At 45.9% G+C, this 26,194-nt stretch overlaps 1 protein-coding gene across 2 annotated transcripts in view; it reads right to left on the bottom strand.

Moving 5' to 3' along the window:
• The window catches only part of LOC101153725 (zinc finger protein 709), a 46,184-nt gene that overhangs the window by 8,444 nt on the left and 11,546 nt on the right, over positions 1-26,194 (bottom strand). The window contains exons 4-6 of one of the 2 annotated variants that reach the window (XM_063701024.1): positions 14,835-25,854; positions 4,312-13,951; positions 2,929-4,196 (exon numbers count right to left, since the gene is read on the bottom strand). In XM_063701024.1, the coding sequence (XP_063557094.1) occupies positions 24,702-25,854 (1,153 nt within the window). In that variant the 3' untranslated portion in view covers positions 2,929-4,196; positions 4,312-13,951; positions 14,835-24,701. Of the gene's footprint in view, positions 1-2,928; positions 4,197-4,311; positions 25,855-26,194 lie in introns of both variants that reach the window. The other variant, XM_063701023.1, reaches the window with a different exon arrangement.

Genomic DNA, 26,194 nt, shown 5'->3' with positions numbered 1-26,194 from the left:
AAGGAGCTGAGAAACTTACTACCCGGGCTCTGGGAAGAAAAACAAGAATTTTTATAAGGGAATACAAGACTAGACTTTTTTTTCCTAAAACCTACCAAAACCTACCTTCTTCTGGCATGTTTTGAAATACTTTAACTTCTCCATCAATCTCTAATAATATAGTGCATTTTACAGTTATTAAAAAACTGAAGCTGCTCTCCCTCTCCCTCGTCTCCCACTTTCCACGGTCTCCCTCTGATGCCGAGCCAAGGCTGGACTGTACTGCCGCCATCTCAGCTCACTGCAACCTCCCTGCCTCATTCTCCTGCCTCAGCCTGCAGAGTGCCTGGGATTGCAGGCGTGCGCCGCCACGCCTGACTGGTTTTTGTATTTTTTGGTGGAGACGGGGTTTCCCCGTGTTGGCCGGGCTGGTCTCCAGCTCCTGACCGCGAGTGATCTGCCCGCCTCGGCCTCTGGAGGTGCTGGGATTACAGACGGAGTCTCCCTCACACAGTGCTCAATCTTGCCCAGGCTGGAGTGCAGTGGTGTGACCTCGGCTCGCTACAACCTCCACCTCCCAGCCGCCTACCTTGGCCTCCCAAAGTGCCGAGATTGCAGCCTCTGCCCGGCCGCCACCCCGTCTGGGAAGCGAGGAGCGTCTCTGCCTGGCCGCCCAGTCTGGGAAGTGAGGAGCGCCTCTTCCCGGCGCCATCCCATCTAGAAAGTGAGGAGCATCTCTGCCTTGCCACCCATCGTCTGAGCTGTGGGGAGCGCCTCTGCCCCGCCGCCCCGTCTGGGATGTGAGGAGTGCCTCTGCCCGGCCGCAACCCCGTCTGGGAACTGAGGAGTGTCTCTGCCCGACCACCACCCCGTCTGGGAGGTGATGAGCATCTCTGCCTGGCCACCCCGTCTGAGAAGTGAGGAGCCCCTCCGCCCAGCAGCTGCCCTGTCTGGGAAAGTGAGGAGCCCCTCCGCCCGGCAGCCGCCCTGTCTGGGAGGGAGGTGGGGGGGCAGCCCCTGCCCAGCCAGCTGCCCCGTCTGGGAGGGAGGTGGGGGGCAGCCCCCGCCCGGCCAGCCACCCCGTCCGGCAGGGAGGGAGGTGAGGGCAGCCCCCGCCCGGCCAGCTGCCCGGTCCAGCAGGGAGGGAGGTGGGGGGCAGCCCCCGCCCAGCCAGCTGCCCTGTCCTGCAGGGAGGGAGGTGGGGGGCAGCCGCCGCCCGGCAGCTGCCCCATCCGGGAGGTGGGGGGCGCCTCCGCCTGGCCGCCACCCTGCCTGGGAGGTGTACCCAACAGCTCACTGAGAATGGGCCATGATGACTATGGCAGTTTTGTCAAATAGAAAAGGGGGAAATGTGGGAAAAAGAAAGAGAGATCAGATTGTTACTGTGTCTGTGTAGAAAGAAGTAGACATAGGAGACTCCATTTTGTTCTGTACTAAGAAAAAGTCTTCTGCCTTGGGATGCTGTTAATCTATAACCTTACCCCCAACCCCATGCTCTCTGAAACATGTGCTGTGTCCACTCAGGGTTAAATGGATTAAGGGCAGTGCAAGATGCGCTTTGTTAAACAGATGCTTGAAGGCAGCATGCTCGTTAAGAGTCATCACCACTCCCCAATCTCAAGTACCCAGGAACACAAACACTGCAGAAGGCTGCAGGGTCCTCTGCCTAGGAAAACCAGAGACCCTTGTTCACATGTTTATCTGCCAACCTTCCCTCCACTATTGTCCTATGACCCTGCCAAATCCCCCTCTCCGAGAAACACCCAAGAATGACAAATAAATACTAAAAAAAAAAAAAAAATTCCCCCTTCCCATACAAATATGCCTAGCTCATAAAAGCAATCCTAAAAGAAAAAAACTGAAGCTGATGGCCGGGCATGGTGGCTCACACCTGTAATCCCAGCACTTTGGGAGGCTGAGGCAGGCAGATCACCTGAGGTCGGGAGTTCGAGACCAGCCTGACCAACATGGTGAAACCCCATCTCTACTAAACGTACAAAATTAGGTGGGCATGGTGGCGCATGCCTGTAATCCCAGCTACCTGGGAGACTGAGGCAGAAGAATTGCTTGAACCTGGGAGGCGGAGGTTGTGGCAAGCCGAGATCGCGTCATTGCACTCCAGCCTGGGCAACACAGTGAAACTCCGTCTTAAAAAAAAAAAAAAAAACCTGAAGCTGAAATGAGTAAACCAATTTTTTCAAGGTGATAAACCCAGGGAGGGGCAGTGCTGACCTGAAACACTCAAGTGTCTGCCTCAAGTGTCAGGTCACATCATCCTATCACTTGGGACATCCCCCCACCTCCAAGCTGCTCCCTGAAGTGCTCAGTGACCACCCTCCCAGAAGACACTCAACTGTGTGCTTTTCAGGTTCTTGCAACAACTCATTGGGGGTGGTTTTCTTCTTTCACTAGACTGAGAGAATCCAGAGGACAGAAATCATTTCTTCTTTTTTTTTGAGACGGAGTCTTGCCCTGTCACCCAGGCTGCAGTGCAGTGGCGCAATCTCAGCTCACTGCAACCTCCACCTCCCGGGTTCTAGCAATTCTGCCTCAGCCTCATGAGTAGCTGAGATTACAAGGGTGCACCACCACGCCCAGCTAATTTTTGGATTTTTAGTAGAGTCGGGGTTTCACCATGTTGGCCAGGCTGGTCTTGAACTCCCGACCTCAGGTGATCCACCCACCTTGGCCTCCCAAAGTGCTAGGATTACAGGACAGAAATAATTTGTTTGGTTTCCTCCATACCAGAATTTGATTGGCTGACTAGCCATGTGTCCCCAGGGAATGGAATCGGGTTGGAGAAGAATAGGCGTGTCCCAAGGGATTAGTTTTTTACAATAATGATATAGGAGACTGGTCCCACCCCATAGCATCCAGCTGCTCCCTGGGGAGGCCTCACCGCCACACCTCAGGCTCTTTGGGAGGAAGGACCTAGGGGCTGATATTCACTAGACTTTCCCAAGAGACTTGGCAGCTGTAGGCATCTTGGGCCAGCCCCAGGTAGTCCTGAAACCCAGGATCAGGAAAAGGCAGAGGGTGGGCTGAGGTCGCATCACTGTAAACTTTCCAAAGGGGAATCTCAACCCAAGACATTCTCAGAAGGTGTCTGTGCCTAGGGCAGATAAAAAGGGACACAAAGATTGTTTACAGCGGAGTGTCAGGTGGTTTTTCTCTGAAACGTTCACAAACACAAAACAAATATTTTTAAAAGGGCCATATACTGCCCTCTAAAAAAATGACGATTAAAATACTGCCTGTGTTTGAAACATAGCCTGGAGAACGAAGAAGTGATACTGTTGTGAACTAAAGGAAATCCGTGTTATAAAATGCGGAAAGGGATCAGGAAATCCCAAATTTGCTGCCGGCCTTAGGAGAAGGTAGCCTAGGGACCACAGTTGCGATTTGAGACCCTGCTTCGCGTATATTTGGAAAACTCAGATAAAATACAAAAGCCCCTGGTGAGAAAGAGGGAACTGGGGACCCCACAGCCTACAGCTCCTCTCACACGAACCCCATACTCGAGGCAGGATTCCCCTCATGACACTCTAGTGGCCCCCGTACAATCTGGGGAGACACGGAGGCAGCGGGCGTGACTGGGGCAGCAGGCGCAGAGCTGACCAGAGAGGGCGCTGGGCCTGGGGCCGCAGTCAGTCGCGCAGGGACTGGACCGGACGGCTAGGGGTCCCGGCTGCCTTCACAGCCCCACCCTGCGGCCTGAGAGGAACCAGGGCCGAGGTGCGCCAGGGGGACTTGGGTCTCAGAACCCAGAGTCACCTACGAAGAGGCCCGGGTCCCGCCACGGTCTATTCCTGCCGGTTCCAACCAGTTCCATCCTAGTCTCGGGACCCTCAGCCCCGCACACTCACCAATTCCTGGCTTCCAGGTGTCCCAGTCCTCCCTACGGCTCCTGCTGCCAGTACGGGTCCCAGTGTGACAGAGGATGCTACAGACACGTCTGTGGGTGTCTGTCAGCTACAGAGTAGGAGCCGCGTTTAGAGGGGTGAAGATGCCGCGCACCCACCTCCCTGCAGTGCGCCTGATCCACAGTTCTCACGACCCCACCCCATGGCCCTGATTGGATACGGCTCCAGGTCCCACCCCCTGGAGACCGAGTAACAGAAGAGGCGATCTCACTGTGCTGAGTGGAGCGCGATGAACAGGTTCCAGACACAGCCCTTGGCAGGCGGGCTTCCTCCCAGTGCAGTGACCCGACTCTCCTGGGGAGAAATGTGCACTTAAGCAGAATTTCCTGATTGATTGTACTAATGGCCCTTCCTGCTTCTTTTTCCTGGACCAGCAATCACAAGTGTGTGCTAGGAATCCCAGACTCACTGTCCAGTGGCGCCATCTCCTGGCCTTGGAGCAGGAGGGGGGCTCTGTCCTCCAGGAATCAGGAATTTGGCATGAGGCTGCTGGCGACAGTCAAGCCTTTCTCCCATCTGATGTCTCAATCTGCTTATTTTCAAGAAAATAAAAACACATCGACAACAGGATAAAACTGTTAAATTCACGGAAAAGCTGGACTTATATGACAGCAATATTCTATAAAGGAATCAATAGAGAGAAAAAGCAAAAACATGAGCTAGCTCAGAGAAGCAGTCTTTCAGACACAGTTCAACAGGAAAACCCCAATTTAGAGGTTAAACATATTCCCAACCATGGGTGCCATACTGTTGAAATGGGTCCCCAGAGGCCGGGCGCGGTGGCTCACACCTGTAATCCCAGCATTTTGGGAGGCCAATGCGGATGGATCACCTGAGGTCAGGAGTTCAAGACCAACCTTGCCAATACGGTGAAACCCCGTCTCTACTAAAAATACAAAAATTAGCCAGGCATGGTGGTGGGCGCCTGTAATCCCAGCTACTCAGGGGGCTGAGGCAGGAGAATCGTTTGAACCCGGGGTGGGGTGAGGGGGGCAGCGGACAGAGGTAGCAGTGAGCCAAGATCGTGCCACTTCACTCCAGCCTGGGTGAAAGAGCAAAACTCTGTCTCAAAAAAGAAAAAAGATAAGAAAAAGAAATGGGTCCCCAGAGTGTCCCTGCCTCATTACCAAGTCATGGTGATGAGGCAAGACACATAAGGATTCAGCTCTGGGAGTTCAACTTGCCCTCTTGTCCCCTCTGCAGAGTGTGGCTATGCTCCCTCTTTTAAGTGTTAATAAAAGTTTCCAATCAAAAGCCAAGAAACTAGACACTGATTTTGAAAACATAAGGAATTCCTCGTATTTTTATGAAAAACAAAGCTATTAGTCATACAGAACACGAACCGTACAATGGCAGACATAATGCCTTTGTTATCGGTAATTAAATGGAATAAACTTGCCAAACAAAACACAGAGGCAGGGAGAATGAATTTTTAAAATATGATCAAATTGTATCCTGTCTACAGCACATTCATTGTAGATCTCAATACCCAAGTCAGTTGAAAGAGAATGAAAGAAAAAGATATTCCATGCAAATAGTAATGTAAAGAGAGCAGGGGTGGCTATACAATTGTCACACAAAATAGACTAAGTCGAAAACTGTTAAAAGACACAAAGAAGAGCACTATAAAAGGCTCAAATCATACAGAATATATAACAGTTATAAATATAATTGCACTAAATAACAGAGGCCCAAAATATATGAAGCAAACATTTTAATTGAAAAGGAAGGTCAGGTGCGGTGGCTCACCCCTGTAATCCCAGCACTTTGGGAGGCCACGGCGGGCGGATCACCTGAGGTCGGGAGTTTGAGACCAACCAGACCAACATGGAGAAACCCTGTCTCTACTAAAAATACAAAATGAATTAGCTGGGCGTGGTGATGCATGCCTGTAATCCCAGCTACTCGGGAGGCTGAGGCAGGAGAATCACTTGAACCCGGGAGGCAGAGGTTGCCATGAGCCGAGATCACGCCATTGCACTCTAGCCTGGGCAGCAAGAACGAAACTCCATCTCAAAAACAAAAACAAAAAAAGGACAGGCACAGCGGCTCATGCCTGTAATCCCAGCACTTTGGGAGGCTGAGGCGGGTGGATCATGAGGTCAAGAGTTCGAGACCAACCTGGCTAACATGGTGAAACCCTGTCTCTACTAAAAATACAAAAATTAGCTAGGCGTGGTGGCGCATGCCTGTAATACCAGCTACTCGGGAGGCTGAGGCATGAGAATCACTTGAACCCAGGAGGCAGAGGTTGCAGTGAACCAGGATCACGCCACTACACTCCAGCCTGGCAAGAAAGCGAGACTCTGTCTATAAGAAAGAAAAGGAAATATTGGGGGAAATTTCATGATATTGGATTTCTCAGATATGTGCTTTGGTTGCCTGAAGCACAGGCAACCAAAATAGATAAACTGGACTATATCAAAATTGAAAACTTCTGCGCACCAAAGGATGCTCTCAACAGAATAAAAACACAACCTACAGAATGAGAGAACACATGTTCCTATCACCTATCTCACAAGGGATTAGTACCCAGAACATATCAACTCCTACAACTCCACAACAAAACAAAATCAGGCTGGGCAAGGTGGCTCAAGCCTGTAATCCCAGCACTTTGGGAGGCCGAGGCAGGCGAATCACCTGAGGTCAGGAGTTTGAGACGATCCTGATTGACATGCCAAAACCCCATTTCTACTAAAAACACACAGAAAAAAATTAGCCGGGCATGGTGGCACGTGCCTGTAATCCCAGCTACTTGGGAGGCTGAGGCAGGAGAATCGCTTGAACCTGGGAGGCGGAGGTTGCAGTGAGCCGAGATCGCGCCATTGCACTCCAGCCTGAGCAACAAGAAGGAAACTCTGTCTCAAACAAACAAACAAAACACTATGGATGTTACTAGAAAAGGGAAACATCAGGCTGGGCGCGGTGGCTCACGCCTGTAATCCCAGCACTTTGGGAGGCCAAGGCGGGCGGATCACAAGGTCAGGAGATCGAGACCATCCTGGCTAACACGGTGAAACCCTGTCTCTACTAAAAATACAAAAAATTAGCCAGGCCTGGTGGCGGGCGCCTGTAGTCCCAGCTACTCGGGAAGCTGAAGCAGGAGAATGGCGTGAACCCGGGAGGCGGAGCTTGCAGTGAGCCAAGATCGCACCACTGCACTCCAGCCTGGGTGACAGAGCAAGACTCCGTCTCAAAAAAAAGAAAAAAGAAAAAAAGAAAAACAAAAGGGAAATATCCATTACTCTTTACACCAGCAATTCCACTTCTAGGTATATACCCAAAAGAAGTAAAAGCAGGGTCTTACACAGACACATGTATACCAATTTCATAGCCATCTTAATTCACAGTAGCCAAAATATTACTGTAGAAACAACTCTTCCAGTCAATGATTTAATTCAATTACTCTCAAACTATTTTTTAAATATATTTTTTAATTCTTTACAAAAAAAGAAAAGTGTTCAGAGTAGACACACAAAGTGTGGTTTCTCCATACAATGAAGTATCATTCAGACAGAAAAAGCAATGAATTCCTCATACATGATACAACCCGAATGAACCTGGAAAACATTATGCTAAGTGAAATAAGCCAGACACACAAGTACAAATTTTTTGTTTTGTTTTGTTTTGAGACAGAGTCTCACTCTGTCATCCAGGCTGGAGTGCAGTGGTGTGATCTTGGCTCACTGAAATCTCTGCCTCCCAGGTTCAAGCGATTCTCCTGCCTCAGCCTCCTGAGTAGCTGGGATTACAGGTGCACACCACCGTACCCGGCTAATTTTTGTATTTTTAGTAGAGACGGGGTTTCACCATGTTGGTCAGGCTGGTCTCGAACTCCTCACCTCGTGATCTGCCTGCCTCAGCCTCCCAAAGTGCTGGGATTACAGGCATAAACCACCATGCCCAGCACAAGGACAAATATTGTATGCTTCCCGTTATATGAGGTGCCTAGAATAGCCAAATTCATAGAGAAAGTAGGATAGACATTATCAGGAGCTGGGGGGAAGGGAGACTGGGGACTTGTTTAATGAGTACCCAATTTCTGTTTAGAGTGATGACAGAATGCTAGAGATCAATAGCTGTGTTGGTTACACCACATCGTAAATTTATTTACTACAACTAAATGGCACATTTTAAAAATGATCAAAATGGCAAATTCTCTGTTAGTATATTTTACCTCCAAACAATCTAAAAACTAAAGAAAAAAACATGATTCAAGCTACTAGGCATGAAAACAACATCTGGGATAACAAATTACACTGAGTGAAATAAACAGCAAATCAGATACTGCAGAGAAGACGACGAGTGAACCTTGTGACCTAGCAGTAGAAACTATCCCAAATGAAGCACCCGGAAAAAAAAACAACAACAACAAAAAACAGAAAATCAGTGAGCTGTGTAGTGGGAAAATTACAAGTGACATAATATGCAAATAACAAGACTCTTTGGCAGAGGAAAGAGCATGACAAAAAATATTTCAACAAATACTGGTTTCACATTTGCCAAACTGGATGAAAATTATAAACCCAGAAATCAAAAAAGTTCAACAAACCATGAGCATATATGTATATAAATCTACACCAAGCACATCATCAGCAAATTACTTCACAGCAAGAACAATTAAAATAGCTTTAAGGCAACAGGAAAAAGACACATTAACTACACTGAACCAAAGATAGGATTCATTACATACTTATTACCAGCAACAGCGCAGATCAGGAGACCATAGAACAACTACCTTAAAGTAATGAAAGAACAAGTATATCAACTGAGAATCCTATATCCAGCAAACAATATCTTTCCAAATGAAGGGAAAATAAATTATTAATTCAGCCATAGTGAAAGTGTTTGTAATCAGCATACTTGCTCCATAAGAGACATCCCTAAACTGCATGGGTGTAAAGAAAAATGAAGCCAAGTGGAAATCCGGAAAGAAAGAAGAGCACCAGAAATGATAACCACTTCAGTAAACACAAAGGGTTTTTTACTATTTTTTATTGCTTTAAAAAAAATCATTGAATCTTTTAAAAAAGAAAAAGAACAATGTATTATGAAGTTATAAAATTATGATGAAGGCCGGGCGTGGTGGCTCATGCCTGTAATCCCAAGCACTTTGGGAGGCCGAGGCAGGAGGATCACCTGAGGTCGGGAGTTCGAGACCAGCCTGACCAACGTGGAGAAACTCCATCTCTACTAAAAACACAAAATTAGCTGGGCATGGTGGCGCATGCCTATAATCCCAGCTACTTGGGATGCTGAGGCAGGAGAATCACTTGAACCCGGGAGGCGGAGGTTGCGGTGAGCCGAGATCGCGTTGTTGTCCAGCCTGGGCAACAAGAGTGAAACTCCATCTCAAAAAAAAAAAAAAAGGTGAAAAGTACCTGAAATAACCAAACAAATAGCCAAATAATTCTGAAAAAAAAACAAAGAAAATTTAGCAATCCTAATCAAGACAATGTCTTTGGCAAGTAGACAAATATATCCATGGAACACAATAAATGTTCCAGTAACATTTCTACACATATGTGGTCCAGTAGTTTTTTTTAATCAAAGTGAACAATTGAGTCAAAATTTCTCTTCTCAACAAATAATGCTAAAAAATAGAATATGCATATGCAAAAAGTAAAGACTGTAGATCTATGTCTTGCACTATATACAAACATTAACTCAAAATGAATCACAAAACTGAACGTATAATCTAAATTATAAAATGTAAAGAAAATGTGGGTGAAATTATTTGACCTTGGGTTACGTTACAATTGCATACATACGACAAAGATGCAGAATCCATTAAAAATTGAGAAATTAAACTTCATTAAAATAAAAATTTGCTTTGTGAAGGATACAGTTAAGGAATTTTTTTTTTTTTTTTTTTGAGACAGAGTCTCGCTCTGTCACCCATGCTGGAGTACAGTGTCATGATCTCGGCTCACTGCAACCTCCGCCTCCCAGGTTCAAGTAATTCTCCCGCCACAGCCTCCCAAGTAGGTGGGAGTACAGACACACACCATCATGCCTGGTTAATTTTTGTATTTTTAGTAGAGATGGGGTTTCACCATGTTGGCCAGGCTGGTCTCGAACTCCTGACCTCAAGTGATCTGCCCGCCTTGGCCTCCCAAAGTACTGGAATTATAGGCATAAGACTGCTAAGGATTTTTTTTTTTTTTTTTTTTTTTTTTGAGACAGAGTTTCGCTCTTGTTGCCCAGGCTGGAGTGCAATGGCGCAATCTCGGCTCACCGCAACCTCCGCCTCTCAGCTTCAAGCGATTCTCCTACCTCAGCCTCCCGAGTAGCTGGGATTACAGGCATGTGCCACCATGCCTGGCTAATTTTGTATTTTTAGTAGAGATGGGGTTTCACCATGTTGGCCAGGCTGGTCTCGAACTCCTGACCTCAAGTGATCTGCCCGCCTTGGCCTCCCAAAGTGCTGGGATTACAGGCATGAGCCACCACTCCCAGCCTAGAGACTGCTAAGGATTTTTAAAGAATAGCCGTAGATGGGAGAAAATACTTACAAACCATAATCTGATGCAGCAATTATATCCAGAATATATAAAGAACTCTCAAAAACTAATAATCTGAAAGCAATCAATGTCATTAATACTTGACCATAGAATATTTTTCAGTGACAAATAAAAACATGAAATATCATTCAACATCATCATTCATTAAGCAAACACAAATTTAAGCCACAATTTTTTTTTTTTTTGAGGTGGAGTCTCGATCTGTCGCCCAGGCTGGAATGCAGTGGCACTATCTTGGCTCACTGCAAGCTCCACCTCCCAGGTTCACACCATTCTCCTGCCTCAGCCTCTGGAGTAGCTGGGACAACAGGCGCCCACCACCACACCTGGCTAATTGTTTGTATTTTTAGTAGAGATGCGATTTCACCGTGTTAGCCAGGATGGTCTCGATCTCCTGACCTCGTGATCCGCGCGCCTTGGCCTCCCAAAGTGCTGGGATTACAGGCGTGAGCCACTGTGCCTGGCTTTAAGCCACAATTCTAATACCACTACACATATTTGGGAGTCTAAAATTAGTAAGATTGGCTATATCAAATGTTGGTGACAATGCGAAGCAACTGGAACTCTTATGATGTTGGTGGGAATACAAAATGCAACAGCCACTTGGAAAACAGTTTGGAAGTTTCCTAAGAAGTTAAACATACACCTGTCACAACACCCAGCCATTTTACTCCTAGGTAGAATAAAATAAAATCTTCTAAAGAAATAATCAGCTGGGCACAGTGGCTCATGCCTGTAATCCCAGCACTTTAGGAGGCTGAGGTGGGCGGATCACGAGGTTCAAGAGATCAAGGCCAGCCTGGCCAACATAGTGAAACTCCGCCTCTACTAAAAATACAAAAATTAGCTGGGCGTGGTGGCACGCACCTGTAGTCCCAACTACAGTTGCTGTAGAAAGCTGAAGCAGGAGAATGGCTTGAACCTGGGAGGCGGAGGTTGCAGTGAGCCAAGATTGCGCCACTACACTCCAGCCTGGTGACAGAGCGAGGCTGTCTCAAACAAACAAAAAAGAAATATCATATGTTCTTACAAACACTGGTATGTGAATATTCATGTTTAATTCTTAATAGCCAAAAACTGAAATTAACCCAAATATCCATCAACAGCTGGAGGAATAAGTTTTGCTTCCTCTGAAGATGGAATATTATTCATGTACAATAAAGAACTATTGGATGAAGCTCAATTATGCTGAGTGAAAGATGCCTGACACAGAACAGTACAAACTGCAGGATTCCATCAGGGGTGGCTGAGAGAGAGGAAGCAGTAGGGTGGGGCAAGATTACCAAGGACCAGCGGGTAATGTTTGAGTCCGATGGATGGGATCCTTATCTTGAAAAGATTGTTTCACGAATGCATATTTTTATGTCATTTAGAAAAATCTCAGTACAATATACCTATTTCTTCCTGTGAGCCATGAGAATTGAAATAACAGGGATAGTGAACAACACCTGGGGTGGAAAGAAACTGGTGCCCCAGTAAGGGGAGTGGAGGGAGGAGTGCCCGTTGGTGCTCTTGACTGTGAGGTGGGTCTCTGGGAAGTTAACAGCTCAGGGAGAACTGTGTGGGGCTCCCTCCAGCTCTGGGTAGGGCTTACTCCAGCCCATCCCCCCATCCTCTTGTGCCCACTGATAGCCTTGCTGCAAGGGGGGCACCAGAACTTCTTAGCTTGCTCTTCCCAGGTGGTTCAGCTGTACCCAGAAGAGAAGTACCAGGAGCTGGAGTGGATAATGGGACCAGTAACCGAGCGATCAGTGGGCACAGGCTGGGATGAAAAGGAGAGAAGGGATAAGATAGTACTTGGGTGGGCCAGGCACAGTGGCTCACACCTGTAATCCCAGCATTTTGAGAGGCCGAGGCAGGTGGATCATGAGGTCAGGAGATCGAGACCATCCTGGCTAACATGGTGAAACTTCATCTCTACTAAAAATACAAAAAATTAGCCAGGCATGGTGGCGGGCACCTATAGTCCCAGCTACTCGGGAGGCTGAGGCAGGAGAATGGCGTGAACCTGGGAGGTGGAGCTTGCAGTGAGCCAAGATGGAGCCACTGCACTCCAGCCTGGGCGACACAGCGAGACTCTGTCTCAAAATAAAATAAAATAAAAAGATAGTACTTAGGTGGTGATCACCTTCCTGCCACCCAATTTAGCTCAGTGATGCCTGGGGTAGGGAAGTCATCAGTTGCTTTGACATGACGCTGGAGACAGACATTTCTACAGAGGTAGAAGTTGGAGGTAGTAAGGAAGCCAGACCCCTTGGCCTAACAGATCCCACACCAGCTCTCCTGAGCCAGGGTTATTGACTCATCTGGAGCCTCAACAGGCTGGGCTGGTAGCAGGGACCTGAGACCCAGAGAACATCTGCATTTAGGACATGATATCCTCCAGACCCCCGGCCTGACCCTCCATGATACATCCCACCCTCCCATTCTCTAGATTCGGGATCAGAGCTTCCTCATAGGCACCATCCCCCCAAACAGCCCATACTTCCACGTCCTCTGTCTCCCGCCAGTGATCAAGGCAGGCATGAAGGGCAGCCCTCACTACTGCCCTCATACACAAGATGGGAACACGCAGCTGACTGTACTGACCAACAGCTCCTAGGTGGACAGCAGCTGGAATGATAGCTTCATAGACATCACAGTGAGCAGCCCCATCCAAATCAGGTCCTCCTACCCAACTTTTACCTGTTTGCTACTCAGGTCACCCCACCTGGCCTTAAGTGAGTTTCCATTCAGATCCTTCCATCCCCAGGCACTGAACCTTGTTTTCACTTAGGTGGCTCCAGGTGGCCTGTGATCCTTCCCCACAGCAATACTGCATTCACATTCTGATTCCCTTACTGGACGTCGGGCCCTTCTTCTCTCCTAGTTGCCCACCAGGTGCACCCCACAGGATGTGGAGTGTAGACCAACAGCCTTGGACCAACTCTTCTCAGCTGATATCCCTCCTACACCAGCGATTTCTTTTTCCAGGTTATTATCTATTTCTTGCCCTTGCCTGCCCAGAATAATTGTTTAATCCTGATCACCAGGTTGGGTCCTTGTTTTTTTCCCCCAGTCCTGATCCTTTTCATCAACTGACTTATTTCGTCCTGGTTCCTTTGTCAGAACTTTACCCACAGGCACCTGAGGACTTTAAACTCATCTCCTGGTCTCAAGCCACTTCCAATACCCCATCCACCGACCTCCACCCCAACTTCAGTTCCCTCCATAGTGATGTCCTTTCCCAGGCTCTCACCTCCTACAGGATGGATCTTCCTCCAGGTTCACCAGTGGAGGGTTATCTCAGTATGTTTTACTCAATTCTGGACTGCCAGGGCCTGGGAAATGGGACAGGAGGGTGCTGGACCAGCTGGAACATCTTACCCAAGGCCCACCCTTTTTTGAAGCCTTAGCCCAGTCCAGTCCCTTTTTTGTGTAGCTCGAGGCTGAGTTAGCGGCTGAGTTAGGTCCACTCTCACAGACACGTGACCTTGGGAGTTGCAAGTAAGGAAGGCAGAGGAAAGCAATCAGGCACGCAGAGTCCTAATTAGGGGAGAAAAAAATCAGGCTGGCGAGAGCCGCAGAAAGCAAAGAGATAAAGTAAATAAGCTACAAATCTGCCTTTCTTCATGGTCCAGGACATATAAACAAAAAGAGGCAGATAAGTTATAGGTCTGCTTTCTTTATGGCCCAGGACATATGGCCCTCCTGCTCAGATAACATACATAACTCAAACTTCCTGCTTATCAACAAACGCTTCAATTTATCAAACACCACAGCGGCCAGAAAAACGCAAATTAGCTCCCTGCTGCCTTGGCGTTATCAATCAGCCAAAGTTCCAGTCCATAAAATCCTCGGCAAGCCTGTTTCCCTGCATTCAGCTTCTCTTCTGCTGACCTGCCTGTTGCTGCCTCGCAACGAATTTTCATACCTTCTCCGATAAACCTGCCTTCCTTTACCTACAATTGTCTTGGTAAATACTTTTACCCCCGGCGCACCACTGCCCCAGATAGTCATAGCTCACCCGCGACGAGGCAAGAGACGAGGAGGCAAAAGAGGAGTGGGTAACCTGTCTTTGCTTCCACTTTGGCAGAACTTGTTCTGTAGCTTCTTAAAACACAACCCAAACATCGCTTCTCTGCTCGAAATCCAATAAAAGTCCTCAATACGGCCCACCAGGCTCCATGGGATCAGTACCTTGCCTGCCTGCCTAACCAGGTCTATTACTACCTCAGCACTCTAACTGCGGTCCGCGGACCAGTAGCATGGACGACCCTGGGGACCGAGTCAGAAATGCAGAGGATCAGGCCTTCCCCAATGACCTGCTGAATCAGAATCTTTTAAAAAGATCTGTAGTTTCTTGTGAAAGTTTGAAAAGAACGACTTACTAGCTTCCACTTTATAAAGAGTATTTCATATTCCTCACCTGTGGGATATTGATCAGAGTGTGCTGTGGAGACCCGGTGAGTTCGAGGGGCTGGGGCTGTAACTGGGAGAAGAGACAAGTGAAACGTCCCCGAGATGATGCAGCCGAAGGCGAGGCCGCTTTAGCAGCACTTGTATGGCCTGATGGCCCGGCCCACGGCTCCCGGCGTGCAGGAACAACCACTCACAAGAACTGGAGCGGCTGTGGGCGATGAACGCGCTCCGGTCCCAGCACAGGCACACTGCGACCAAGCCGCCCAGCCGGGATTCGACGAAATATGCTCACAGGCGAGCAGCAAGGAGCGGGGCCTGCTTCTGGCCTGGAATGGGCGAAACGTGATGGAGGAAAGGGTTTCCGCTTCCGCCAACAGTCGGCTTTGGCTCTCACCCGTGAAAGAGAGACGGGCCTGCCTGCAGTTCCCGGAGGATATCCGGTACCTGGCACACTGGCCAGCAGGAAAGTCACAGCAAATACAAAAATCTAATGTTTCAAATGCCCCTTATATACCCAACAATTTTAAAACCATATAAAAGTGAATCTACTTGGCTATTAAAAATACATTTCAATCAACTCCAAGATCCAAGAGACTACAAAATGAAAACGAAATTTTTTAATTAAATGATTCAGGCAAGAAACAGTACCTATTCAAGTTATGAACCTTTGTGTTAAAAAAAATTAACAGAATTATCTCACCTCAATGTTTTTTATCTGAAAGTAAAAGGTAGCCCACATCCTCCTTAAGCATTAGGCACTGATAATAAAAGGCTGGGTGAGTTGGCAAGTACGTGTGGTCCCAGCTACCCCAGAGGGAAGCTGAGGCGGGAAGGATCTTTTGAGCCCAGGAGTTTTAGAACAGCCTGGGTGATCAAGCTAAACCATGACTAAAAAAAATAAAAAATAGGCCGGGCGCGGTGGCTTACGCGTGTAATCCCAGCACTTTGGGAGGCCGAGGTGGGCGGATCACGAGGTCAGGAAATCGAGACCATCCTGGCTAACACGGTGAAACCCTGTCTCTACTAAAAATACAAAACCTCAACCGGGCGCGATGGCGGGCGCCTGTAGTCCAGCTACTCGGGAGGCTGAGCCAGGAGAATGGCGTGAATCCGGGAGGCGGAGCTTGCAGTGAGCCGAGATAGCGCCACTGCACTCTAGCCTGGGCAAAAGAGCGAGACTCTGTCTCAGAAAAAAAAAAAAAATAATAATAATAATAATAAATAAAAAATAAGCCGGGAGCAATGGCCTATAATCCCAGCACTTTGGGAGGCTGAGGTGGGAGGATTGCTCGAGCCCAGGAGTTTGAGGCAGCCTGGACTGGACAACATAGTGAGACCCTGTCTCTACCAAAAAAAAAAAATTAAAATTAAAAAATGAGTCAGGTGTGATGGCCTGTAGTCCCTGCTATTTGGGAGGCTGAGGCAAGAGGCTTTCTGGAGTCCACTAAGTCAAGGCTGCAATGAGGTGAGATCACACCACTGCACTCCAGCCTGGGTGACACAGTGAGGCCCTCTGTCAGAAAAAAAAGTATAAATTTCATAACATTTCTTTGATGTTGTGAATTTTTCTGGAATATTATACATGAGTTAATTTGGATCAGATTCCTGAATTACTTATATTTAAACCATTTCTCTACAGTGAGGATTGGGATGAGGAACCTTCAATCCATCAAAGTTATATATAAATCTATAGAGGTGACACTCAGGTCATTTCATCAGGAAATACTCATACCTTTCCACAGATATGGAATACGGTGTTAGTGCTATTCTTAGAAATTAATATACATTTTCAAGAAATGTGATTTTAATTCAATAGTATGTTTGCTCCATAAACAGCAAATTGCCTCCTTCCCCAGCTTAAAATTTTTTTCCAGTTGTTTTGTCTTTACTTTCCCAAACAACGGTTTCATCTTCAATCACAATATTTCCTTCTTCCATCCTATTCCTATTTATTGCTCGTTGTTTTTTGACATTAACTTATATAAACTAGTGTAATGATAAGTGTTTGGGTGAAATAGACATATTTGCTTTTAGTTAGATGCTATTCCTCTGCTCTGAAACATATATAATAGAACATTTCTATATCCACCAAAGCTCACATTCAAATCAGAAGTCAAAACAAACACTTTCCCAGGTTTAAGCATACATACTAAGAGAACTTATTTCCAGCACACAAGCCCTACAAGAAAGACCAAAGAAAGTTCTTCAGTCTGACATCAAATGATGTCAAAAAACAGGAGAAAACAAAGATGACTATTAAAGAATATTATAACTATAAAAGACAGACTAAATGTGTATTTCTTCACCTGTAAAATAATCAGTTGATAGGTTGTTGGACCTACCACATATAAAAATGTAGTATGTGTGTATTTCATTTGCAAATAACACCATACAGGAAGTGGACAAACCCAGTGACTACCAATGGCAAAGTAATAATCCTAAGAATGCATTGTTATGTGTGGAATCTCAAGAGTTGTTACACATGTAACAAAATACCCCAAGAATGCAAAAATATGAAAGCTATAGTTGATAAATATTTTTGTACATCACTGAAAGTTAGCTATATATCACAAGAAAAGTGATGCTGATGGTAACGGGTTATCATTTACTTGACAAACAACAGAGTAATCACTACAAAAGGTAAGAACAATGATAATGAAAAATAATTCTACATGTAAAGACATTGGATGAAAGCAGAATTTACTGACCTTCTGAAGCAAAAATTGATTCTGCATAAATTCCATATTATTAGGGGGGTAAGATTTCCTTCATTCATCCTACGTTGAAGTTCTCTTGTTACAGCACATATTTCTCCTTCAACATCAGCTCTACTAGTAAAATTAGGAAATTCTTTCCTGTGCATATAGTGACCCCTTCTGTCCATTTCTTGAACCTCCAGCCCAGGTAGAATTAAAGGTCAATCATTCCACATTTTGTAGTATGTTTCCTCGATTTTCTGTAGTTAGGAAAATCTGTATTGCATTATTATTATTTTCAGTTTATCTTGCTTAATTCTCACAGTCTGGAAGATTTGTTCATGAACAAAACATTGCAATCCTTAACTTATGTTTATGAGTGTTCTTCAGGGAAAGTTAAAATTATAACTTGTAGACTGGGCGCGGTGGCTCATGCCTGTAATCCCAGCACTTTGGGAGGCCGAGGCGAGTGGATCACGAGGTCAGGAGATCGACACCATCCTGGCCAACATGGTGAAACCTCGTCTACTAAAAATACAAAAATTAGCTGGGTATGGTGGCACATGCCTATAGTTCCAGCTACTCGGGAGGCTGAGGCAGGAGAATTGCTTGAACACAGAAGGCAGAGGTTGCAGTGAGCTGAGATCGTGCCACTGCACTCCAGCCTGGCAACAGAGCGAGACTGTCTCAAAAAAAAAAAAAATTATCCCTTCTAAACAGATAACCGAAGGGTGTTAGCATACATCATGGGTGTGAAGTGACTGAGGACCATGAGACAGGATAGGTAGCCAAGGATAGGTAGCCATGTCCTGGAGACTTGGCAATCGTACAGTCAACACAATAAGCCTCAGCATTCGCATTGTAGTCAAGCTCATTCAAGCAAAGCTCTCTCCAGTAGGGAATTTCCCCTGTAGGGAGCACGCGTATTTTGATTTTACCTGTCTTCAGATTGACCCTTTGCTCATTATAATAGTAAAAACCACATCCCTGGGTGGAGATTTAAGATGCTAATGAGATGTGACGTATGAACAAGAATGGGCAGCTACTGTGCATGTGCACCCAGAAGACCACCCAGAATGTGCTTACTAGTAACACCTCTTCCCAGCCCCTTATGAATAATCATGTAAGATTCCCATAAAAGGAGTCTCTCGGCAGGGCGCGGTGGCTCACGCCTGTAATCCCAGCACTTTGGGAGGCCGAGGCGGGCGGATCACAAGGTCAGGAGATTGAGACCATCCCTGGCTAACACCGCGAAACCTCGTCTCTACTAAAAATACAAAAAGAGATTAGCAGGGCGTGGTGGCGGGCGCCTGTAGTCCCAGCTACTCGGGAGGCTGAGGCAGGAGAATGGCGTGAACCCGGGAGGCGGAGCTTGCAGTGAGCCGAGATCGCACCACTGCACTCCAGCCTGGACGACAGAGCGAGACTCCGTCCAAAAAAAAAAAAAAAAGAAAAGAAAAGAAAGCAGTGCCACAGAGTATCCTGAAACACACAGTGCCCTGAGGATGACGGAGGTGGCTCAAACCCTGTGCTTCACAGTTACCTCCAGGGTAACTGTGGTGCCATTTTTGTGTTGAATGGCTTTCCTCCAAGTCAAGCTGGCCTGACTGCACACACTGCGGAAAAGCCACAAGCATCCACTGTTTCACCTCACAAACCTAACCACTTTCCTTAATACTAGCCAGCCTCTGAAGGACTGTGTCTGGAATGTTCCGGAGTCTGTTGCCTCTCAGACTATGCCCACCTTCCCCGTACCCCCTTCCTCTACAGCAGACTTGAAACCACTCAAAAGAGCTGAAATCTAACTATTAAAATTAAAAAAAAAAAAAGTCTCCCTAGTGCCACTGTTTGCTCTCATCCTTATGAGCAGCCTGCCCTGAATCCTCTCTCTCTCTCTCAGGGCATACTGTCTGTTCTGCACTTAACTTTCAAAATACTTTTTCGTTTGCAATAAATTGCCATATACTGCATCTCCATTGCTGTGTGTCATTTGAATCCTTTTAAACTAAAAAGGCAACAACCAATGTCTCACAACAGCCATCAACAACCAGATCAGGAGAGAAAAGGTGAGGCAGTTAAGTGAGCTATGCCTGAGCATCAACTCTAAAGGTGACATCAGAGTCAAAGCAAGCATGTGGAAACAGGTCCTTTATGGACAAGGAAAATGGAAAAACAGTGTTGAGGACAAGGAGGGATTGAACCAAGAACTGCTTGGTATGTTGGTGGTCCAGTGGGGTCTTTGCACTACTGTGGCTCCCCACTCTTTTAATGCCGGGTCTGTCCTGCAGACCCTGGCCAACGGATGAAATGAGGACTCAGACACAGGTATTCAGTGTAACAGCAACTAGGTGACTGCCTGGCTCTAGTGGCCAGAAAGCAGCCCCAAGAAGCTGGAGCTGCTTGCTTTTATTCAGTCTAGGCACAATGCCAAAAACCTGGAGCCAACACAACCTGTAGGTAATTAACACTTATTGTTCCCCTTTCAGGGAAAGTCAGGCACAGGGATGATGAAAGGTCAGTTCCTGGTCAACACAAGTAAACGAGCCTGTTTAAGATAATTTCCCCCACACTCCCTGGTACCTACTCCATGCCCTCTGCCTCAGGGTTATAGAACAGCCACCTTCAGCTATTCTCCCCCAGGGCTCTGCAGAACCTTCCAACCTCTCAGAAGGTTTGCGTCCTTTCCCTATAGTTTTTCCCCACCACTCTGACCAATCCCACACATTTTAATGGTACTAAAATACAGATAAAATACAATTTATCATCTTAACAATTTTTTGTTGTTGTTGTTGAGACGGAGTCTCGCTCTGTCTCCCAGGCTGGAGTGCAGTGGCACAATCTCAGCTCACTGCAACCTCAGCCTCCCGGGTTCAAGAGATCCTCCTGCCTCAGCCTCCTGAGTAACTGGGATTACAGGCATGCACCACCATGCCCAGCTCATTTTTGTATTTTTAGTAGAGACGGGGTTTTGCCATTTTGGCCAGGCTGGTCTCCAACTCCTGGCCTCAGGTGATCCACCCACCTCGGCCTCCCAAAGTGCTGGGATTACAAGCGTGAGCCACTGCGCCCGGCCCATCTTAATTTTTAAGTGTAGAATTACTGGCTTTCAGTACATTCATATTGGTGTGCAGCCATCACCACCATCCATCTCCAGAACCCTTTTCATCTTGCAATATTGAAATTTTATGCCATTAAATCATAAGTCTCCATTACCCACTTCCCCTATTCCACACAATCACCATTCTACTATCTTTATGAATTTGACTCCTCTGAGTACCTCATATAAGCAAAAACATTTTGGGTCTGGAGTTTAAGGAGCCCATGTCTGGAGACAGGTTGTAAAAAATCAAGTGACTCGACCTTATAAAGTGTGTCTTTATATGAATGGACTATTTCACTCAGCATAATGTGCTCCAAGTTCATCAATGTTGTAGCATTTGTCAGGTCTCCCTTCCTTTTGAAGGCAGAGTAATAGTCTATCCTATGCATATACTACCTTTTGCTTATTCATCCATCTGTCAATATATAAGAGAGTTGCTTCCACATTTTCCCTATTGGTAAGTTATGCTGCTATAGCCATGTACACAAATACCCATTTCAGGCCCCTCTCTCTATTCTTTTGGTTATATTCCCAGAAGGGAAAAATGGTGGATGTTATTTCCATTTTTTCAATGTATTGATTACCTGCCACACAGTTTTCTTTTTTTTTTTTTTTTTTTTGAGATGGAGTTTCGCTCTTGTTGCCCAGGCTGGAGTGCAATGGCGCGATCTCCACTCACTGTAACCTCCGCCTCCCGGGTTCAAGTGATTCTCCTGCCTCAGCCTCCTGAGTAGCTGGGATTACAAGCATGGGCCACCATGCCCAGCTAATTTTTTTGTATTTTTAGTAGAGATGGCGTTTCTCCATCTTGGTCAGGCTGGTCTTCAACTCCCAATCTCAGGTGATCTGCCCACTTCAGGCTCCCAAAGTGCTGGGATTACAGGCATGAGCCACCGCACCCGGCCTGCCATATAGTTTTCAAAAGTAGTTGTGACATTTTGCATTTCCATCAATAGTGTACAAGGGTTCTCATTATTCCACATCGTTGCCAGCATGTTATTTTGTTCTTGGACAGAAGCAAACTAATGAGGGTGAGGAGATATAGATGTCATTTTGCTCTTGATTTGCATGTCCCTAAACCATGAGTGATGCTGAACATCTTCTTTATGTAATTATTGTCTATTTGTATATCCTCATTAGAGAAACGTCTATTCAACTCCTTCACCTATTTTTTAATGGGTTGTGCTTTATCCACCAGGGGCTCCTAAAACAAAATGACATAAGCTGGGTGTATTAAACACCTAACATTTGCTCCTCAGTATACAGGAGATTGTGAACTCCAAGATCAAAGTGATAGTAGATTCAGTGCCTGGTAAGGGCAAGCTTCCTTGTTCAAAGAAGACTTTCATCTCATTGTGTCCTCACATAATAGAGAGCAAATGCAAGCTCTCTAGGGAACCTTATAGTCCCATTCCTGAGAACTCTACCCTCATGATCCCAAGTAATCCTAATTACCTCCCAGGCATCCTATCTCCTCATTCCATACATTAGGGAGTAAGGTTTCAAAATATGAATTTCAGGGCTGGGCGTGGTGGCGCATCCCTATAATCCCAGCACTTTGGGAGGCCGAGGTGCATGGATCACCTGAGGTCAGGAGTTGGAGACCAGCCTGACCAACATGGTGAAACCTTGTCTCTACTAAATACAAAAAATTAGCCGGGTACGGTGGCGTATGCCTACAGTCTCAGCTACTTGGGAGGCTGAGGCAGGAGAATCACTTGAAACCAGGAGGTGGAGGTTGCATTGAGCCAAGATTGTGCCATTGCGCTCCAGCCTAGGCAACAAGAGCAAAACTCTCTCAAAAAAATAATAATAATATGAATTTCAGGGGACAAATAAAGCAATAATTTTCTACCTGCTCCCTAAATTTATGACCTCACATGCAAAATACATGCATACCATCCTAACATCACCAAAAGTCTTGACTTGTTTCAGCATACTCAAGCTTAATATCAAAGTCGCTTACAGGTCACCAGAGATAACACGGCCAAAACCATTGCAAGATGTGTTTGATGATTCAAAGAGAAAGAAAAAACAGTTTTTCCTATGACAACGTTTCCAACTAAAGCATCTGCAATTATGAAGACTGAAACTTCGGCAGGGTGAGGTGGCTGACGCCTATAATCCCAGCACTTTGGGAGGCCAAGGTGGGCAGATCATCAGAGATCAGGAGTTCAAGACCAGCCTGGCCAACATGATGAAACCCTGTCTCTGCTACAAATACAAAATTTAGCTGGGGATGGTGGTGTGCACCTGTAATCCCAGCTATTCGGGTGGCTGAGGCAGGAGAATCGCTTGAACCCGGGAGGCAGAGGTTGCAGTGAGCTGAGATCGTGCCACTGCACTCCAGCCTGGGCGACTGAGACTCCATCTCAAAAAAAAAGAAAAAAAAAAAGGACTGAAAGTTCGATGTTTAAATATTTTCAGCCCTCAAACACCACAGATCCAAGACTTGTGTTACTGACCTTCCACCAAAGAGGCAACATCTGCAATCAGATGTTGGTTCTTCCAGCAGAGGATCCTCCTGATGTCCTGAAAGAAAATTCTGGCCGGGCAGGGTGGCTCATGCCTGTAGTCCCAGCACTTTGGGAGGTCAAGGTGGGCAGATCACGAGGTCAGGAGTTCAAGACCAGCCTGGCCAACACGGTGAAACCCCATCTCTTCTAAAAATACAAAAATTAGCTGGGTGTGGTGGCGGGCACCTGTAATCCCAGCTGCTTGGGAGGCTGAGGCAGGAGAATCACTTGAGCCCAGGAGGTGGAGGTTGCAGTGAGCCGAAATCGCACCATTGCACTCCAGCCTGGGTGACAGAGCAAGACTCCATCTCAAAAAAAAAAAAAAAAAAAAAGAAAATTCAAGTTAAACTGATGTCCCCTGACTTATCCACACTGCCACGTATCTAAGCACCTCAAAACACTGCAGCTTTAGGAACCACAGAGCAATCATCATATGAGGGTTATCAGGAGAGAAGAACCAAGGATTTGGAGAATGTCAACACGTGTTTTTGAGGCCATTAAATGAAACCAGTCCAAAACTTTTTCAAAAAAAAAAGAAAATGTTTCATTGTAGCTGACATATACTTTGAGGTGGGCCTGTACTATGGAGGTGGGCCTGTGATGGTTATCTGTATTAAACATCTACAGATGTTTTTTCTTGTCAGCATTCCCTAAATAACACAATGAAACAACTATTTTTGTATCGTTTACAATGCATTAGGCAGTATAGATAACCTAGAGATGATTTAAAGTGTACAAGAGGATGTGCTTAGGTTCTAGGAAAATACACCATTTTATATAAAGCACTTGAGCATCTTCAGATTTAGATGTTCTGAAGTGGGGAGCGGGGTGCCTGCAACTAATCCCCTGAGAATACCAGGACATGACAGTATTTCAGAGAAACAGAAACTACACAAGGCATTACCACATTTTTTACACTCATAGTTTCTCTCCAGAGTAAATTCTTTCATGTATCTAAAATAAACAAGGAGCATGGAAAACAAAAATCGTTTTCCATGTTCCTTACAGTTATGAGGTCTATTGCCAGCATGTCACACCATATGCCTTCAAACGATTGAGAGAGAAAGGAAAGACTTCCCATGTTCCTAACATCATTGTTTTTCTCAAGTGTGAGTTCTTTCATGGTTTCAGAAGGTACTGGAATAGTGGAAGGCTTTACTTTTTTTTTTTTTTTTTTTTTGAGACGGAGTCTCGCTCTGTCGCCTGGCTGGAGTACAGTGGCACAATCTCAGCTCACTGCAACCTCCACCTCCCAGGTTCAAGCAATTCTCCTGCCTCAGCCTCCCAAGTAGCTGGTACTACAGGCGCATGCCACCACGCCCAGCTAATTTTTGTATTTTTAGTAGAGATGGGGTTTTACCATGTTGGCCGTGATGGTCTCAATCTCTTGACCTCATGATCCGCCCGCCTTGGCCTCCCAAAGTGCTGGGATTACAGGCGTCAGCCACCACACCCAGCCGGCTTTACATTTCTTATATCCACACAACTTTTCTCCGTTGTGAGTCCTTTCATGTCTTTGAAGGGAACTGTGATAACAGAAGGCTTTCCCACATTCCTTACACTCAAAGTTTCTCTGCAGTGTGGGTAATTTTATGTCTACGAAAAGCAACAGGATAACGGAAGGCTTCCCCACATTCCTGACATTCATAAGGTTTCTCTGCAGTGTGGGTAATTTTATGTCTATGAAAGGTCGTGGGATGACTGAAGGCTTTCCCACAGTGCTCACATTCATACGGCTTCTCTCCAGTGTGAATTCTTTTATGTACTCGAAGTGAACTGGAATATCTGAAGGCTTTCCCACATTCCTGACATTCATAGGGCTTCTCTCCAGTGTGAGTCTTTTCATGATTTTTAATAGAACTGGGAAATCTAAAAGCTTTACCACATTGTTTACATATATAGGGTTTCTCTCCAGTGTGAATTCTTGCATGTTTTCTAATGGAACTGGAACAATTAAAGGATTTCCCACATTGCTTACATTCATAGGGTTTCTCTCCAGTGTGAGTCTTTTCATGATACTGAAACGAATTGGAAGAAGCGAAGGCTTTCCCGCATTGCTTGCATTCATAGGGCTTCTCTCCAGTGTGGATTCTTTCATGTTTTTTAATGGAACTGGAACAACTAAAGGTTTTCCCACATTGCTTACATTCATATGGTTTCTCCCCGGTGTGCGTTCTTTCATGTCTATGAAAGGAGCTGGGAAAACCAAAGGCTTTCCCACATTCATTACATTCATATGGCTTCTGTCCAGTATGAGATCTTTCATGTGTGAGATATAAACTGAGATTATCAAAGGCTTTCCCACAAAACTTACATTTATAAGGTCCATCTCCACTGTGCACTACCCTGTATCTTTGAACGGTTTGGGGAGAATCGAAGGTTTTTTCCCATTCCTTACAATCACAGGGTTTCTCTCCAGTGTGAGGCTTTTCATGTGTTTGGAAGGAGTGGAGGCAGCTGAAGGTTTTTACACACTGCTTACATTTATGTGGCTTCTCTCCATGTTCCTGACACTCATACGGTTTGTGTCCAGTGTCAGCTCTGATGTAGCAATTCAGAGATGAATGATCCACGTTGCCTTCTCCACACACACTGCTTTCATATGGTTTTACCCCAGGAAGAGTGTTCTTGTTCATTATACCATCTGGAATCAGGCTGAAAGTTTCTCCACATTGACCATCTTTACATTCACAGAGTCTCTCTGTCATATGATTTCTATAAAAAATAAGAAGCACATTACAAAGAGTTTGTTGATAAATAATTTTATATTTATTAGCAAGCATTTGATTTGCATATTTTACATTATCATGAGAAATGTAGGCTTTATATTCTGTCTGAAGTGTCTGACAGTGAGTGGACTGAATTCTCTGCAAAGGGGCTCTATTACAGCTATTATCAAAACAGTGATGTTACTAGGCAGTTTCTTTTTTCTTGTTCTTTTTTTTTTTTTTTTTTTTCTCCCTGAAACAGGGTCTCACTCTGTTGCGCAGGCTGGAATGCAGTGGTATGACCACAGCTCGCTGCAGCCTCCACCTTCCAGGCTCAGACAATCCTC

Source organism: Gorilla gorilla, chromosome 20, assembly GCF_029281585.2.
Source record: "Gorilla gorilla gorilla isolate KB3781 chromosome 20, NHGRI_mGorGor1-v2.1_pri, whole genome shotgun sequence".
Taxonomy (NCBI): Eukaryota; Metazoa; Chordata; class Mammalia; order Primates; family Hominidae; genus Gorilla; species Gorilla gorilla.
This window is presented reverse-complemented; position numbering and strand designations above follow the sequence as displayed.